The sequence below is a fragment of the Rhipicephalus microplus genome, chromosome 3, assembly GCF_043290135.1.
Source record: "Rhipicephalus microplus isolate Deutch F79 chromosome 3, USDA_Rmic, whole genome shotgun sequence".
Lineage (NCBI taxonomy): Eukaryota > Metazoa > Arthropoda > Arachnida > Ixodida > Ixodidae > Rhipicephalus > Rhipicephalus microplus.
This window is the reverse complement of record NC_134702.1, coordinates 68,269,433-68,289,472: the sequence shown is the minus strand read 5'-3', so window position 1 is coordinate 68,289,472 and position 20,040 is coordinate 68,269,433. Positions and strand designations below refer to the sequence as shown.

At 48.3% G+C, this 20,040-nt stretch overlaps 1 protein-coding gene across 1 annotated transcript in view; it reads right to left on the bottom strand.

Annotated features, from left to right (window-relative positions):
- The window catches only part of LOC142803770 (uncharacterized), a 101,660-nt gene that overhangs the window by 40,206 nt on the left and 41,414 nt on the right, over positions 1-20,040 (bottom strand). The window contains exon 5 of the mRNA XM_075889731.1: positions 19,736-19,786. Within this exon, the coding sequence (XP_075745846.1) occupies positions 19,736-19,786 (51 nt within the window). The remainder of the gene's footprint in view (positions 1-19,735; positions 19,787-20,040) is intronic.

The window sequence follows — 20,040 nt, the reverse complement described above, 5'->3', positions numbered from 1 at the left end:
ACGTTGTTTCTCGCCGATGGCTGTAGCATTGCCGTTCCGGAGGCAAAGGTTGAAATCCAGTCACTCTATTTTTCGGGTATTTCAGTGGTCAAATGCATGACAAGGCATTTGTACGATGTAAGCTTTGGCAATGTTCCAGGAGCAAGGGAAGTCCAAAATCCCGACGAAAACTGGAAAGAGAGAATTTCTTAAAGTAAGTCGAAATCAGAATGGTCATGTGGGAGAGGAACGAAGGAAGAAGAATCACTGGATTTTGTGGTGAGTGGTGTCAAGGGCCAAGAATGGTCGACATCATCTAAGGTCGACATGAAGACATTGAATTTGACCAGAGAGGATGTGAGCAAAGCTCAAAAAGAAGACAGAACTTTAGATTCATGTAGAAAGAAAGTGGGTCAAGTGTTCAGAGGAAAGTGTGCAACGCACTCTTTCAAGATATAAAAGGGAATTCTATACCGTTGTTACCGAGGACCCTCAGACAAATTGATTCAACAAGTGGTACTACCCCAAAAACTGCGCGGTCAAGTGTTGGCTTTGGCTCACGAAACATTGATGTCGGGACATCAGGGAATCTTAAGGACTATCTACCGAGTTTTAGGCGCATTCTACTGGCCTGGTATTCAGGAGGCAGTGAAAAGATATGTACGAACTTGCGACATATGCCAGCGGACCTATCCTAAGAGCAAGGTTGGAAAGGCCCCACTTGGTCGCATGACGTTAATTGACACTCCTTTTGAAAGAGTGGTGGTGGACATCATGGGACCTTTAAAGCCCACATTGCATAGGGGGAACCGCTACATACTGACTATGGTAGACTTCGCTACTCGATACCCAGACGCGGTAGCTCTGCCATCGGTTGATTCCGCTACTGTCGCCGAGGGATTGATCGAAATGTTTATTCGCATTGGGTTCCCTAACGAGATACTGTGTGATCAGGCGTCATTTTTTATATCTGAGCTAATAAGAGAAGTGAATGATTTGTTGTCCATTAAGCAACTTAGATCGAAGCCTTACCATCAAATGTGTAATGGTTTGGTGGAGCGATTTCATGTTACGTTGAAGCCAATGCTGCGGGAATTGAGTCAAGAGGATCGAACCCAAGTCATGGGATTGATTATTGGCAGCTCTGCTCTTTGCGTACCGCGAAGTACCACAGACCAGTATGGGCTTCTCGCCATTCGAGTTGTTGTATGGCAGACATGTTCGAGGACCGCTAAGCATACTAAAAGAGTTCTGCACAGGAGATCATATATGCGAAGAAGTAAAGACCACGTATGCGTATGTCTTAGACCTCAGAGATTGTTTAGAAAAGACCATATTGTTGGCACAAGAGAGCTTGTCACGTGCCAAAGCGACCCAGAAGAAGTATTATGACCAAGGAAGTAAAACCCGTCGACTGAACATAGGGGATCGAGCCCTCATACTGCTTCCAAGTACAGAAAACAAGCTACTGATGCAGTGGAAGGGACCCTTTATGGTCACGGGAAAGAAAGGAAATTTGGATGACTGGTTGGACATGGGCCAAAATACTAAGCTCTTTCATATCAATATGTTGAAGCGTTATGAAGAGCGTCAACCTGAAAACGCATCACGGTTGGCAACCTTATTGTAGCAGAGGAGGAAGTGACCGATACGCCAATACCTACTTTCAAGGCTACTGCGAGCTCTGGTATAGAAGCAGTTAAGCCTGACCGAGACCTCCAATAAAACCAGCGTAACGAACTTCGCGAGATCTTGGCAAGTCTCGAAGACGTCTTTTCTGAAATACCGGGAAAAACAAATTTGTTGGAATGCCGTCTGGAATTGGCCACCTCTGAGCCCATCCACACTCAACAGTATCCGCTGCCTTTTTCCATGAAAGAAGTCATTGAGAAAGAGGCGCAAGCTATGCTCAAGCTTGGAGTGAGTGAACGGTCCAACTCTCCATACAATTCACAGTTGGTGCTGGTTAAGAAACCCGATAAAAGCTACAGCGCTTGCATCGATTTCCGTCGGATTAACGATGTCTTGATTTCCGACGCGGAACCAATCCCAAGAACGGATGTCATATTTGCGGAGATCGGAACTAAAAAGTTCTTTTCAAAGTTCCACCTCACTAAAGGATACTGGCAGGTGCCTCTGGACAAGAGTTTCAAACCAAAAACCGCATTTCCCACTCAATCAGGACATTATCATTTCTTGTATATGCCGTTTGGGATCAAAACGGCGTCTGCTGTTTTTACTCGATTAATGGGACGCCTTCTACAGGGCATACCAAATGTCGTACACTACATCGATGACGTGCTCATCGCCACTACGACATGACAAGAACACACGGAAACCCTGCGGAACCAATAGAGGAGGATGCACGAGGCTGGACTGACGATCAAGCCCCAAAAGTGTGAAGTTGGCGTGAAGTCTGTAGTTTTCCTTGGCCATAGACTTGCAGGTGGACTAATTCAACCGGTAGAAGACACGATTTCGAAGATAGCAAAAGCTCCACGACCTGAGACCAAGAAGCAACTTCGCTCTTTCCTTGGTCTTATAGGGTATTATCGTGATTTGATACCCCATTACACGGAGAAGGCTCATCCCCTAACCGAAATGACCAATAAAAGAGAAAGCAACAAGGTTCGCTGGAAAAGCGAGAGGGAAGCCGCCTTCGAAATCCTCAAGAAGGCGCTCACCCAAGTATCGATTGTCAAGGCTCCGGATGTAAAACGACCCTTCATACTACGCAGTGATGCTTCCGATACATGCATAGGCGCAGTCCTTATGCAAGATCATGACTCAGTGTTACACCCAGTCTCATACGCTAGCCGACAGTTATTACCTCGAGAACATAAATACTCGGCCATAGAGCGTGAGTGTTTAGCTCTTGTGTGGGCTATAGAAAAGTTTCATATATACTTATACGGAATCCCTTTTGTAGATCAGACCGATCATCAACCCTTGCAATATTTGTCGCTGGCAAAACGCCTCAACAGCAGAGTCTTGAGATTGAGTTTGGCCTTGCAGGAATGTGAATTCCATGTAGAGCACATCAAGGGGTCTGAAAATTTCGGGGTGGATTACGTGAGCCGAGTTCAGTGACTATATACACTGGTGCAACTATTTAAGCATGGTGAGATTACGTCTCAATGCAGTAAACCGCCGACATAATTCATCTGGACATATTTGGTTTTCGGCCTGGTGTGTGTGTGTGTGTTTTGAGCTACTTCATCTAAGAACTGAGCAGCAGTTTTCGTGCAGAAATACTACACCACTATACACCTATTGTAGTGTAGTATAGTGACGTGGTGGTGTTTGTGACGTGTGGCGGCACCGTGTTGTTATGTACAACGTGCTCAGAGGCGACGGCAGCGGTGCTTCTCTTTTGAGCGGCGGAAAGACGATGATGACGTTGGCGCGAAGCGTCACGCATGAAACTGCAGCCCGCCAAAAGGAAGAGGAAGTTTGCGCGAAAGAGGGACTGCCAATGCACAAGAGCGACGAAGAGGAAGACCAGTCGGGGGCAGAACGAGATCGAGCTGGCTGGAGTGCAGATCCTGGGTGTCGCGCAACTGCGGTGTCGGGTTCTGGACCTGACCGCGTGAAGTCAGGCAAGGCCAGGCCGCTCCAGCTGCCCATGGTGTACTCGGAGGTATGCGGCCTTCCAGAGTTCCGGCCGTGACAGTTCAAGGTCACGTCCCAGGTGTTCGTTCCAGCCATGACTGTTCAAGGTCACATCCCAGGTGTCCGGGCTTCGACTCCAATCCCGAACCACCCGTGGAGGGCGGGACCTCCCGCGTGGTGATCAGCTGCTCGAAACGAGCCAGCATTTGCAAGCGGTCGCAGTTCTCGCTAAGGCAAGGGCTACCTCGTCTTCTGCCAAGCGTCGCCGTGCTGGTCAGCGTGTGACTCCAGCTGCTGAGACATCGCCAGTGTCCGCTGCCTCAACCCACCAAGCCACCGCCACCATCAACGCCACCGGTGACTGTTGATTTTTATAAACATTCTAGCTGGACAACTTTTAGGACAAGTTTCAGCTTGTGTGCTCAGACTTGGTGTCTGTACATCGCAACTTCATCTTTTTTTTGTCAACTAGGCTTAAAGTTTCTACTTTTCTTTTCACACCTTAAACGGCTTGATCATTTCTTAGCTCCGAGGCTTTCCCTCCGAGCAACAATTTAATAAACAGTAAACGTGCATCACAGGGCCCGGCGATGTGTACAGCTGGCCTTTTGCAGCGTCGGCACAACTTGCAAGAAACAGCATGTCGTTCTGCGAACTGGTACACGCAAGGCCGAAAAAAAGCGTCGGGAGGCACAGTTGAACGTTTTGGCAGCACCTTGGTGACCAGCAGTTGGCACATCATGTAGTTGCTGAAGTACGGTCAAGCGCAGAATAAAGGCTACTATGAGTAGTACTTCCTGTCTGACGGGGTGCATGTACTGGCGGTGCAGGTTTTCTTCTCTGGTGACGAACATCGGAAGTGATCTGTCCGAGGACTCAGTATTCAGGCGGTTAATTAGAGTTCGTAGAGACGCCTCTCACTGTTGCTCAACGCCCATGTTGCCGAAAGCACAAAACGAGGAACTACAAATAAACGTGTTGGCCATTACTAGATCTGGAGCGTCGACGAGGAAGCGAGAGAGGCAGTCGGTGTCCTGCTGTAAACGGCCGGACTTACAGACCACAGTTTACGTGAGTTTCTGGGGGTGTAGAGCCCATCAAGCTGGACGCCCTGTCAAATCCTTGAGTGCTGAAAGCTGAAATAGAGCATGATGATATGTAGTAACGGCGAAAGTCAGCCATATCAAAAGCTGGATTCACCAACTACCCATACAAGCGGCAGACTAGAATTCAGTAATAGAGTAATTGCGTTTGGCAGTGGAAAGAAGCTGGTTGGAATACGCAAGAACTCGATCATCACCGTATTTACGCTGGGCTAACACCACGCCAATACAGCCAGTAGCGTCAGTGCGGGCCTCTGTAGGAACTCGATGTGGGCGACAATCGGTGGTGGGGTGATCAGTGTTATGAGCCAAAAAAAAAAAAACAGTGGCTTTGTCAGGACCTCACACAAATGGCGCATCTTTTTTGTGGAGATCATTGAGGGGGTGTGCAATACCTGCGAAGTTTCTGATGAATGATCCAAATTATGAGCCTAGGTTCACAAAACTTTGAAGCCGGATACTACGTGTTGCCAAGTGAGACGTTCGGACACAATCTAACGAAACGGGACATCGGGTTTGTGTTATCTTCGAAGCAATGTTGAAAAATCCTGTGATGCGATTGAGAACAAGGCTATAGCAACGTAGAGTGTGAATTTAACCGTTAAGCAGGGAAACCCCCCGGCTTCCCGCTCTGTTAGTGTGGTTTATAGGATAAACCTCACCCCCCCCCCCCCAGAGTGTGTATAAGCCAGTTGGGTAAATGCTCCAATGAAAGACTCCGACCTCACAATAGCACCTTAAAGGGAAGGCCGGCGTCACATCTCGCGACACATTGGGCATATTGGAGGGGGTGTGGATGTAGACCGTTCTTCGATGACACTGTCATCGTGTAAAAACATAGAGATAAAAGGTAAACGGGAACTCTCGGAATCATACTTCTTTCAAGATGCAGGAGAAGATTGCATATCTGAACCGTCTGTTTGCCTTTGAGATTGTGAATTACGTAAGTTGTATGACTTCTTTGATCAGAGGTGATTTCTGTGGCCTGATTTCAAATTGTCAAGGTGGTTGAAAATTTTTTCAATAAACTTCACTTGTTAGACAGGGCTTGCTTGTTTCCTCGTGTTTGAGCTCCGCCTCGTATACGCTGAACAGTTTTCACGGAGGAAGATAAACTAAGTGAGTGCAACATGTATACTATAATTTTTTTGAAAAATAGGGGATCATGTCTCCAGTTTTTATGTCTGTTACTTATCCGTTATTATCCAAAAAACGGCAGATTTTGAGAGAAGAAATCTGAAGGGATGAAGAATTCCTGGACTCGGGATGCCACAGGAGCCATCGGGCATTTAGTTTGTGAAAACTTCCAATACACCCATGCCTTATACACCCCTCGCATCCCTCTTTGAAAAGATACAGCACTAAAAAATTATCATAATCATGACCTTCCTTATATAGAACTATTACTTCATCTGTTGGAGTGCTTCCACGTATTCGGGCGCCATGAAAACATTTGCGCTTAGACAAATGAGGCCGCTTATGAAGTCATGTGGAAATACGAAAAACACGGAAAAGCCGTAAAAATAAGTCATAATTTATTTTCTACGATGGGTATTCCAGTTAAATACTAAACATTTTCGGGTGATTGCAAAGTGCTAAATGTTTTGAACTGCCTTGCTAACACACAAAAAAAAACGCACCATTTGCATCAATTGGTGCGTCTTGGATAAGAGTGACTGCACACCTCGCACTTAAAGTGCACCCACAGCTGCTCTGGAGATATTCATTACTCGCGAGTCGTGTTGACGAGTCTACGAAGCACGCAGGCGGAAGAAGGCGTGGCGGGAATGCGAGCGTATATGCATGCTCGCAAATTTCCGCTAAATACAAGCGGCCACATCTTGAATACACTATATAACGTTAGTGGTGTATCGTTGCTGTCGAAGCAGTGCCAACTGGCAAACCTTTGTTTACGGTATGCAAGTGCATCTTTCACTAAATATAATGGAGAAAACTTATATTGTGAGTTGCTTGAAATTACATGTAGCATATACTGACGAAGCAAAATGCTACACGTCTAGCACTTTCTTACTTTTGTACGTGCTAATGCGCTTCAGGTGGTCTAAATTAACTGAAACACTTCACTACGGCACCTTACGTAACCCGGGTCAACTCTGGATGTTAAACTACAGAAAACAACAAAGCCAATATATATATATATTGTTGCGGGTTCGCGGCTATGCAGCTATGCGGGCGGTGCGAAGAAGAAGACGACGACGTTTTTGGGCTGTTCGAAATACACAACGGCTGCCATCTTGACTGCTGGAGTACTTTTCTACTCTAAAGTAGTAAATACATTCGCAACATTTTGGTGGAGGTGCTGGGTACGACGCAAGACGGAACTTCGAAGCGGACGTGTTCTCGACTGCCCGACCATGGCAACAGAAACCAATTCTGCCGCTCCTGTTTCAGCCGCGACTCCGGCGCAGCCTGTACAGCCGGTCGTATTGACGCAACCGCGCGACCCTGGCAACTTCTGCGGCACCGACCATGTTGACGTTGACGACTGGATTCCGAAGTTCGAGCGGTTTGCAGCAGTGTACCGGTGGGACCCTACGATGATGCTCGCCAACGTTGGCTTCTATCTCTGCGGAACAGCTGGCGCGTGGTTCGAGGCTCATGAAGCGGACATAACCAGCTGGGATACTTGCAAACAGAAGCTTCGTGACCTGTTTGGTAAGGCCGTCGGACGCCAGCGGGCCGCTTCTAAAGAACTCTCTGGTCGGGCACAAACTACGACCGAATCATATGTCACCTACATCCTTGACGTTCTCGCCCTTTGCCATCGTGCCGACCCCAACATGTCCGAGGAAGACAAAGTAAGCCATTTACTTAAAGGCATTGCAGATGATGCTTTTAACATACTGGTTTCCAAAGACTGTTCCACCATTGATGACATCATCAAAGAGTGCCGCCGATTCGAAGAGCTGAAGAGTCGCCGGGTCGCCAAGAATTTCTTGCGACTTCCGAACACGGCCGCTACGTCATCTTGCGAGGACCTTCAGCCGCCATGCAGTCAACCACATAACAACGAAAGTGTGGTTCGCATCGTTCGTAGAGAAATCGAGGCCGCGTCTCCGTCTTTTCTGACCCGCCCATCTGATGATCGACCAACGATCTCGTTGATCCAACAGGTCGTGAGAGAGGAGCTGGCAAACGTTGGGCTGCAGCCTGTGTGTTCGTTGACGGAACCTCGGGTCAGTACCATAGCGCCTTCTCCTGCACCAGAAAGATTCCGCCGCTATCGTGATCCTGCTCAGTGGAGGACACAGGACGACAAGCCTATATGTTTTCATTGTCATGGTGTAGGACACATCTCCCGCTACTGTCGTTTCCGCACGTATCCACCTCGGTCGTTTCCTGGCTATCGACGTGACGACAACCACCGGCCCCTGCAGTACAGCGCTCGTGACGATGGACCGTACAATGGCACTCCTGCGACACCAGTCCGCCGGTCCAGCCGTTCGCCGTCCCCGCATGACCGTCGCTCCAGGTCACCTCAGCACCGCCGCTATTCGTCGCCCCACCCTAGTGGACGCCCTTCTTCGGAAAACTGAGCAATGCAGCTCCCGGAGGTGACGCTGCATTGGACTCCCGACCTGAAAACCCTCTGCTGACCTTGACTACGGACAAGAACCTGCTTGATGTAGAAGTGGATGGCCTTCCTGTTACTGCCCTTATTGACACCGGCGCACATATTTCAATTCTGAGCTCTGACCTCCGTGCACGATTAAACAAGGTCCTTACGCCGCCAGAGTCCCTATTTGTACGTGTCGCTAGTGGAGCGACCCCGGCTGTGCTCGGAATGTGCACCGCGCGTGTGAGATTCGCCGACCGCCAGACGTCCGTTCTATTCCATGTTCTCGCTCACTGTCCACATGACGTCATCCTTGGACTCGATTTTTTGTCCGACCACTCCGCTGTAATTGACTGCTCAGCCGGCGTCGTGCAACTTGACTTGCCTGCGGCCACCGAAGAGTCGAAGATGGTACAGAACAAGCTTTCGTGCGCTGAGTTTGTTCGCCTCCCACCCCAAGCCCTAACTTGTGTCACAGTCGAACCATATCCCAGTGTTCCGGATGGGGATTACGTGGTCTTTCCCTCTCCCGGTGTTTTATTGGCCCGCAACGTTTCCTCCCCGTACACCATATTAACTGTCACAGCGAACAAGACGTGCCTTCCTCTTCTGAACTTCGGACTCAGCCCTCAAATCCTACCACAAGGCATTGTTCTCGCCACTCTTTCACCGTCACACGAGTGCCAGATCTCATCAGTGTCACGTGAACTGGCCACAGTCGCCTCGCCGAACCCGCATAGCACCGACGCAGCCAAATCTACACGGCTCAACAATGTAACTAAGATGATTGCCTCAGACCTCTTGCCGTCTCAGGTCAAAGACCTCACTGATCTTCTCACGAGCTATTCGGACATATTTGACTTTGACGGTAGGCCCATAAGTCAAACATCGCAAGTCAAACATCGCATTAATACCGGTGATGCAGCCCCAATTCACAGGCGTCCCTATCGAGTGTCACCATCAGAACGCCAAGTTATCCAACAGGAGGTGAATAAGATGCTCACAAAAGGCATCATAGAGCCCTCATCGAGTCCGTGGGCGTCCCCTGTAGTCTTAGTTAAAAAGAAGGACAATACCTGGCGTTTCTGCGTGGACTATCGGCATTTAAACAAGGTCACCAAAAGGGATGTCTACCCGCTTCCTCGTATTGATGATGCCCTGGACTGCCTTCATGGTGCAACCTATTTTTCTTCGATAGACTTACGCTCCGGTTACTGGCAGATCGCCGTGGACGACCTCGACCGGGAGAAGACCGCCTTTGTAACGCCTGACGGTCTCTACCAATTCAAGGTAATGCCGTTTGGCTTGTGCAATGCGCCGGCAACGTTCGAGCGGATGATGGACACGCTTTTGCGCAGCTTTAAATGGTCTATCTGCCTGTGTTATCTGGACGACGTGATTGTGTTTGCCCCAACCTTTAAGTCTCACCTCGAGCGCCTTTCCTCAATTCTTTCAGTATTTCGAGAGGCTGGGCTCCAACTTAATTCCTCGAAATGCCATTTTGGGCATCGCCAAGTTACTATTCTAGGGCATCTCGTTGACTCCTCCGGCATCCGCCCCGATCCCGACAAAGTCCGAGCTGTCCTGGATTTTCCTGTACCGACTTGTGTCAAGGACGTTCGAAGTTTTGTGGGCCTATGCTCATATTTCCGACGATTTGTCAGAAACTTCGCAGAGGTCGCACGCCCCCTCACTGATCTTTTGAAGAAAGATGTACCATTTGAGTGGGGTCCTGATCAAGGCACGGCCTTTTCCCAGCTCATAACACTTCTGACCACGCCACCGATTCTCGCCCACTTCGACCCGTCTGCTCCAACCGAGGTCCGCACTGATGCTAGTGGCTACGGTATTGGCGCGGTTTTAGCCCAGCGTCAATCCGGTCACGATCGAGTTCTTGCGTATGCCAGCCGGCTCCTTTCTCCTGCCGAACGCAATTACTCTATTACGGAACGCGAGTGCCTGGCGCTTGTATGGGCAGTTGGTAAATTCCGCCCCTATTTATATGGCCGGCCTTTCACAGTTACCACTGACCATCACGCTCTATGCTGGCTTTCAGCCCTCAAAGATCCAACGGGGCGCCTTGCTCGTTGGGCTCTGCGCCTCCAGGAATTCACATACACAGTGGTTTACAAGTCTGGCCGTTTACACCAAGACGCCGACTGCCTCTCTCGGTACCCCGTTGACGCTCCAGATCTAGTAACCGACGACGCGTCCATCTGTATTTCCTCGCTCTCTGCTTTCGGCAACATAGGATGTGAGCAACGGCGTGACGCGTCCCTACGCGAGCTAATCGACCGCCTGAACACAGGCTGTACAGACAGTTCGCTTCGCATGTTCGTTGTCATAGACGGCATTTTATACCGCCGCAACATGCACCATGTGGGAAACGAACTACTACTCGTAATACCCACTCATTTGCACTCGACCGTACTTCAGCAACTACATGATGTACCAACGGCTGGCCACCTTGGTGTTGCCAGAACGTACGACCGTGTCCGCCGACGCTTTTTCTGGCCCGGCCTCTACCGTTCTGTACAACGTTATGTTAGGTCTTGTGAGTCGTGCCAACGCCGCAAAAGGCCAGCGGTACACCCCGCCGGGCTCCTTCAACCGATCGACGTACCTGCCGAGCCTTTCTATCGTGTCGGCCTCGACCTGCTGGGCCCTTTCCCTCTTTCTACCGACGGTAACAGGTGGGTCGCCGTCGCCATAGATTACTCGACCCGTTTCGCAATTACGAGACCTCTTCCAAGCAGCTGCGCTACAGATGTCGCCGACTTTTTGATTCAAGACGTCATCTTACATCATGGTGCTCCTCGTCAACTGGTCACCGATCGCGGTCGCTACTTTTTATCTAAGGTAATTGACGATCTACTTCGTTCTTGTGCAACCAAGCACAAGCTTACGACGGCCTACCATCCTCAAACAAACGGCCTCACAGAACGTCTGAATCGCACACTCACTGACATGCTCGCCATGTACGTGTCGACGGATCATCGTGACTGGGACATTGCGCTACCCTTTGTCACTTTCGCTTACAATAGCTCACGCCACGACACTGCTGGATATTCTCCCTTTTACCTTTTGTATGGAAGAGACCCGACATTGCCGTTCGACACGCTTGTACCCAACCCTACCGACCTGTCCACAGCATATGCTCGCCGCGCTATTAGCACCGCGGAGAAAGCCCGCCAGATTGCCCACCAGCGCCTTTCGGACTCGCAGCTCCGTCAGAAACGTAGCTATGACAGCCACCATCGGGACGTCCACTTTAGTCCAGGTGACCTCGTTCTTCTGTGGACTCCGTCGCGACATGTTGGTCTGGCTGAAAAGCTTCTACCCAAGTATTCCGGACCTTATCGTGTGCTACGGCAGGTAACTGATGTTACCTATGAAATAGCACCTCTAAACCCTTCGATACCTTCCACATCTTCCGACATCGTCCACGTCGCTCGCCTCAAGCCGTACATCTCGTCCAACACCTGCTAACAAGCGCCGGGTCGGCGCTTTTCGCCGCCGGAGGTCGATGTTGCGGGTTCGCGGCTATGCAGCTATGCGGGCGGTGCGAAGAAGAAGACGACGACGTTTTTGGGCTGTTCGAAATACACAACGGCTGCCATCTTGACTGCTGGAGTACTTTTCTACTCTAAAGTAGTAAATACATTCGCAACAATATATATATATATATATATATATATATATATATATATATATATATATATATATATATATATATATATATATATATATATATATATATATATATTGACGTAGACATGTCATTATATCTATATACAGGCTTTTTCAAGAAATGTGTCTAAAATTATTTCAAAATGACAGAAAAGGCATCGTGGCGCTACCTGCGGCTTTCCCTTCACATTGGAAGAAAGCATCTTCAGATATGTGCAAACATTCATTACTGCAGTAATTATAAAAACAAAGCAGCTAACTTTCTAACCAGTCGAAACAGCTGCTTGAATCAAATGGGCAAATGAAAGTTCTTCCTAGGCTTTCGTTGGGCGAGTACAGCGCAAAGACCGACACCGCTAGCATCTGTGTGGATTTCTGTGGGAGCGCTTGAATCGAAATGACGCAGTATGTGTGGTGTTGTAAGCAGTTCATGGAGCTTCGCAAAGGCACTGTCGCAGGCTGGAGACCACGCAGATAGATTGCGGTCTCCCTGAAGTAGGTCTGTCAGAGGTGCCATGATTGAGGTGAAATCCCGTACGAAGCGCAGGAAGTATGAGCAAAGCCCAATGAAACTACGCAGCTCCTTGAGAGACGCGGGCCTCGGGAACTCGCGAACAGCCCCTAGCTTAGCGGGGTCAGGAAGAACGCCATCCTTCGACACGACGTGTCCGAGAACGGTCAGCTTGCGTACTCCAAAGTGACAACTCTTCAAGTGTGAGTTGGAGATTTGCTGCAGAGAGGCAGCGTAGAACCAGTTCCAAGCGACGAAAGTGTGTGGGGAAATCGGGCGAGAATACCACCACATCATATAAGTAGCACAAACACGTGTTCCATTTGAGGCCTCGTAAAATAGTGTCCATCATGCGCTCAAATGCGGCCGGCGCATTGCGAAGGCTGAATGGCATCATGTTAAATTCGTATAAGCCGTCTGGTGTAACAAATGCAGTTTTTGGCCTATCATCCAGATTCATGGGCACTTGCCAATACCCAGAGCGTATATCAAGGGAAGAAAAGAACTCTGCGCCTTGTAAAGAGTCGAGGGCGTCATTGATCCGAGGCAAAGGATAAACATCCTTTCGTGTTATTTTGTTAAGACGACAATAATCTACGCAAAAGCGTATTGTGCCATCCTTCTTTTTAACTAAAACATCCGGCGACACCCAAGGACTGTTTCATAGTTGAACGACGCCGCGCTTTAGCATATCACCGACTTGTTCATCGATGACACGGCGTTCAGTCGGCGAAACGCTGTACGGTCGCTGCCGTAGTGGTGGGTGATTACCTGTGTCGATCTCGTGGCATACAGTAGATGTTCGACCTAAAGTAGCACCATGACTGTCAAAAGATGGCTGAAACTTGTCAAGGAGGCTCAAAAGCTGACACCTCTGTTGTGGGTTTAGGCCTTCGTGGATGACACGGTTGAAAATGTCGGCAGTGGAAGGGCCATTCACGGAACTACAGGAGATAGCGCTGACTTCCGATGATCCATCAGGAATGTCAAATGTAGCGATGGCTTCGAATGATTCTATTGAGCCGATACATTCTCCCAGAAGCAGCGTAATCGTGAGAACGGACTCCCCACAGGCACGTTGGTCGCACCACCACGGTTGGGAGCGGTGATAGGTGACGATGAACGAAAGCAGCGAAAGGTGTTGATTGATTTATTTGTGGGGTTTAACGTCCCAAAACCACCATATGTATATGAGAGACGCCGTAGTGGAGGGCTCCGGGAATTTCGACCACCTGGGGTTCTATGACATGCACCCATATCTGAGTACACGGGCCTACAACATTTCCGCCTCCTTCGGAAATGCAACCGCCACAGCCGGGATTCGATCCCGCCACCTGCGGGTCAGCAACCGATCACCTTAACCAGCGGAAGGTGTGAAGAATGCGGTAGCGTCGACGATAGCGGAACACGACACAGGTGCGAAGACAGTATCACGTGGAGGGATATGAGTGTCGTCACTAATGACTAACTTCGCGTAGGAAGGGCGATAGTCCGCAGGCAGAGCATCACCAAGAGGACAAAAGACGACTTCGGCGCGGGTGCAATCAATGGCGGCTTGGTGATGGGAGAGAAAATCTAAACCTAAATTGATGTCATGAGATCAGTGCGAGAGTACTACGAAATGCACTGTATAGGACACTCCTTGAATTACAAGTCTGGCGGTAGGTACACACGGCCACGGGCTGCACAGGCTGTGCAGTGGCAGTATGAAGACACGAATCCAAGTAAGGCGTTGTCGCTTTTCGAATTGAACGGCAAATTTTTTCGGTGATGACAGAAATGGCGGCACTGGTATCAATAAGGGCAAGTATGGGCACACCTTCAAGAACGGCATTATTACATTCAGCGGTGAACGAAAAGGGCTTGGGCTTTGCGACGAGGACGCAGTTCTTGCCTCGGAAACTGCGTCATTTAGTTTTCCGCGTCGATTGTAGGGGGGCGTTGGGGCATCGGGGAGGGCGAGAGACGACGTGGAGAAGCAAGGAGATCGGCGATCAGAAGCTGGTCGGTTGCTTGGTCGAGGAGCGTGCATTTCGGGCTATGGTGTGTAGGGAGTGTAGGTGTGGTCGTACTCATATGGACGTTGGTTTTCATTTGAGTGGGGTGGGCGGCGGTAGCACAGACTTTCGACGTGTCCGGGTAGACCACACGAAAAGCAGATTGGTCGGTTGTTGGCAGTACGTCATGGATTAGGGACTCGGTGGACTGGAGGTCGTGGCGGCTGGGCGGTATAAACAGGAGCAGACAGTAGAGGCGGCTCTCGGAACGTCTGTGGTCGAGGACGTGCTTCTGCTTCGGCGTACGTCAATGGTGCATTGACTGGTGGCACCAGCTGCGGAGGAAGGACCTCAGACATTTGGTTTTGTATAATAGTCCGTAGTGTAGGGCTAAGCGGCGAACTGCGCTTCGGTAGGCCGGAGATGAGCGAGAGTTGGCGGGCAACTTCTTCGCGCACAGAATCTTTGATCTGCGAGAGAAGGACGGGATCTTGCGAGGGAGTTAAGCCGGACATTGATTCTTGATGTGGGACAGCACGGCAGGTGACGAGACCTTGCTGGCGGAGCTCATCATGGCTTTGGCAGAGCTCGAGAACTTGGGCGACTGTAGCAGGACTTTTTGAAATCAGCATCCGGAATACGTCCTCGTCAATACCCTTAAAAATATGCTTGGTGCGGTCCACCTCAGCAACGTTCGCATCGAAGCGTTTGCACAAGTCAATGACGTCATCTATGCAACTGGTGAAATTCTCACCAGGTAGTTGTGATCTTCAGTGACGGCGTTGCTCCGCACGAAATTTGTGGACAACAGGACGACTGAAGACTTCACTAAACTTTGTCTTGAATGCTGTCCTGGTTAGAACGTCGGTTTCATGGTTCCGTAGCCACAAGTGGGCAATGCCACTGAGGTAAATGCCAACGGTGGCCAGTCTCGTGGCTTCGTCCCATTTGTTCAAGGCACTCACGAGTTCGTAGGTAGGCAGCCAGTAATCGACGTCGTGAACGTCAGTGCCGCTGAATATGGGAGGGTCCAGCTGACGAACCGCACCGGAGCACACAATGGCCTGGGGAGCCATAGGTAGAGGGCTTGTGGCAGATGCAGTGGTCATGGCAGCAGGTCGAGTCCGGCTTCGCAACTCCAGGATTGCAAGGATACCCAGCACCTCAATCAAACATAAGAAAGAACTGGGACCACCAGAACTGTTATTTGAAACCAGGTAGGATCGCAGACCTAGCCAGCGAAAACAGCGACAACGTCCGGGCCGAGCGTCTCGTGCTTAGCACCAACGATGTGGTTGCGGAGCTTTGCATGACCCACTACTTCTTCATTACACAAGGAATAGTCTGTAGCCACCTTGAAATTTGGGAAAGGTGGCCTCTGGTGAACAACGCGGAGTATTGATTACTGGCTAATTTAGCTGGTGAAACTGATATCGACGCGCCAAACGGCGCATCTAACATTCACTTAAAAAAACGCCCTCATTGTAAAGTTAAGTGTTTTGAATTGTGGTAAACGTTCATTGTTTAAATTTTCTTATTTACTGCTATAAATAATATTTCACACATTTGACGATGGCCTTTTGCCAACGTAAAGAGAACTCTGCACACTCTAAAAATTAAAAGAGTGCTGTGCACTCTCTTTGGGCGAGTACTTTCATGTCCCATATTTCACTTTCTTTTCTAGAGTAAATCACCTGTTGTTGAGGCAGAGTACAGTGCATCTATCTGCCAGAACGGGTCAAAGCACTCCCACTCAACAGAGTAACATAACGCTGCCGCAAGCAGAGTAGCATAACTGCACCCAAGAGAGTAGTAGTACACTTCAAGAAAAAAAAAAATAGCGGAAATTGAGCGGAAACCGGGCTTTTTGATTGTTTTTGACGAATTTCCGCGCGCAATGATTGTAAGGATGGCTAAATACGAGCACTACGAAAAAAAAAGTGAATCGTGACGCTAAAAAAAAAATGAAAACACGGACCGAGTCGGATTTGAATTTCCGACCTCGAGATGCACTGCAAGTTGCGAGCACGACAAGCTGACCAGTACACAACTTTGAAAGCCGTGAGATTGTTGTTTATTTCTTTATGCCATAAATCATGTTGGTGATATGTCTGCATTTTCTTGTTTAAAAGCGTCTATTTGAGTTTGACTGACTGTAGTTAACGTGTTCACTGTGTTCGTTTTCTGCTTCGTGAAAGCAGAAGGTCTATTCAACACGTTTTTCACAGTAGAAAATGAAAGATTAGCGCGACCAATTCTATGAACGTCATTTGCACTGACTCGCTAAGTGGTTAGTCATTTTCGCGTATGAAACACCGCGCTTCTGAAGTGTACACTACACAGTTCAGTTTTTTTTTCACCCCCTTGCACATGTCTCTGGTCATTCTTGTTCACGTTCCATGATTAAAGCTACAATATTTCACCGTAGCCGTACCAAACCCTAAGCTTGCGGCACCATCGCCCGTGTGCAAAGGTCGTACCGAGAAACATGAATAAGAATTTATGGATAATGTAATATCCGTTTGTGTTGAGTTTCGATGGTGACCGATGGAATGAAATAGTCTTCGCTTATTTTACTAGACATATACGAAGATAAAAACGTTTATATGAAGATTTAAAGTGCCCCCCAGTGCGCTCAAATTCACTGGCGTGCTGCAAACGTTGTTTTAGGGGCGAAGCTCCTTGGTTTTAGGAAAAGTTGTTGACGATTTAGAGTACTTGGTACTCTACTATGGGAGAGCTGAAAGCCGTCCCGAGACTACTGCAACGTTTAAGACCCTATGGATTAGCACTGATTATGCACTCCTTATGGCGTGGCTTGTGCGTCCCTCATAGTACGTAACCACCAGTGGCCCATACTCGAAATAGGTATAACATTTGACCTCCAAGGTGGTGCCGGTGAGAGATTTATTCTGTGCGTCGTTTAACAATAAAAAAAGTGCTCAATGTACATGCCAATGGCGGCTAATGGAGAATGAGAGACAGGAACATTCGGCTTTTAGTCAACGCGCACGCTGCGATCCCCATTAGCAGCCATTGACATGTGCATTGAGCACTATCAGTCAAGAAAAGGTTGCTACAATATACTGGCTGGGTGTAACGTCCTTAGTTTTAGGAAGGTTTAGCGAGCGTTGAGCCTCAGGGCCATGAATACAATGAACTAGTATATACCATGAATGAATTCGAGGTGGTTAAAGGGGGGAAGCAGATATGAAGCGCAAGCTGTAAGAAATTAAAAGCTGAATCCTCCTGCCTCTCATTTCACATTAACAGCCACTGGCATGTACATTAAGCACTATCTGACAGGAAAAGGTTGCTACGTTATACTCGCTGGGCGTAACCTCCTTGGTTTTAGAAAGGTTTAGCGAGCATTGGGCCGCATTGCCATGAATACAGTGAACTAGTATATACCATGAACTCAAGGTGGTTGAAGGTGGGAAGTAGACCCGAAGCGCAAGCCGTAAGAAAGTGTGCGTGTGCCACCTCTCGTTTAGTCTTTGGAATGTCCACTGAATGGAGGTGCTTCTATATAGGGAATATATGATAAAAGGATGCGAGATGTTGGGACTTGGAGTGTTGAATAGATGGACGAACGGACACACAGACAGATGCATGGATCGACGCATGAATGGACGCAGGGGCGGATGCATGGACGAACGCAGGGACGGGTGCACGAACAGACGCATGGACGGTCACACAGACAGACGCATGGACGGACGAATGCTTCGCCCCACTCTCCATCATTCACTCCGTGGATATGCTGCCATTTTGTTTTGTTAATCGTCTCGCCTCAACGAACCAATGCAGTACGTTTTACTGCACACATATGTGGTTACTAGGTAGTGCTCATCACTTGTGGAGCTCTACCTAGTAGATGCCGACGCATCTAAAAGCAATCAAGAGCAGGAGTATACCCCGGTTCAACTCTCTCGTGCCTGAGGAGTATATGGAGAGCGCTCGTGTTGTCCTCTTTACTTTCCGTGCCTCGACTTTTGTCTGTTTCTTCTAGCACATTCGTGCTCACGCTGCAGCCCTTATTACCATGAGTATATGGACATTCTACTCTCTCAAAGAGAGGTAGAATAAATAGCTGTTTCGCTCTCTTATTTCACACAGAGTGAAACTCTTTGATGCTTTCCGAGAAGTAAAAGAACACTCTGAAGGGTATGTTGGTCTTTTTAATTCTGCCATACCCTCCATAGTTTTTAGAGTTCAGATGCCTCCTTTCTCTAATTGCTAAATCATATTGGAGACATTTTTGATACACTCTGTATATGAGAGCCGGGCTTAACACGGGCCCAACCTAGGCCTGAGCCCGTGCAGAGCTCTAGTGAGTGCCATGTATACATATAAACGGAGTCACCTGTATGCATAAACTATTGTGTCACAGAAGCCTAGAGTCAAGCGAGAGGCCAAAACATGTGAATTGAGCAATGAGTCGCCGGTTTGAAGGCCCACCCATTACACAGCGCTAAGGAATATTTACCTATCATCAGCAGCAGAACGATTAACGAAATGAGCAGCTGCGTAGGTTCGCGCATGGTTTTACGGGGCCCTTCACTGATTCGCAAAACAAATAATCACGGTGTAGTGGGCACTTTACAGCGGTATTTGTAGTACACGTTCTGTACGATGGATGGAAAGTCTTTTATTGAAAAAAAAAAGCGTATTCGCATGACCTCTGTTGACTACTGTCAAACGGCCCGTTTTACGCGCAGAAACGTTCTTTTTCTTGCGGCAAAGTTGAGGCTAGTGATTAAAAAGGCGATGATTACGGGACTCGAAATCGTAGCACCTAATTAGCGTACGTTCTTACATTGATGCATTCAGTCCTACCGATTTCAAATCATCTTTCTGTGCTTTGCTAGATACTTATTTTTACGGGGTACAACAATTGTTTAAGCAAACCAAGCAACTAGTCTGGCTTTAGCAGTAGTGATAAGAAGGCTTAACTGCTCAGAGGCTCCATGACACAGGAACAGTGATTAAGTTTTCTTAGGTATACACATGCTTAGGTTAGCACTCAGACATGACGTAAAGCGCAGCTATGCATCAACACCTGTTGTTTCTTAGAAACTGTCACGGCAACCCGAACCTTTTTTCATTGGCAGATTAGTGCATTGCTGTCGGGTAGATTGGCAATTACATTTCATCGAATTTCTGAGCGTGGTGTGAACAACGGAAACGCGTTTCTTGATTTTGGCTGACAAAAATTGGAGAGCTTGTGTACGCCTTGAATTGAGCAATTGTATGTCGGCTGGCTTACCAATGGTTGTGTCATCCGTATCGTTTGTCTCTGGGGTTGTGCTTGAAGAATCTGTAAAAAATTTTTTTCACGGAAATTTTGAACAAATGCATGATAGTAACATACCACTATTACCAATATAAATTTGAGGGTAAGATGCCTAAATTTTTACACGAAATTTCCAATAACAATTATATGCCTTAGAAGTATGATATTATATTAGTATATACGCTATCGAGGTGGCCATGTTCAATAACGCCATAGTTGTAATTTCGAGTCCGAGTAACCCAGACCTCAAGCCTTCCGTGATGAATAACCAAACACAA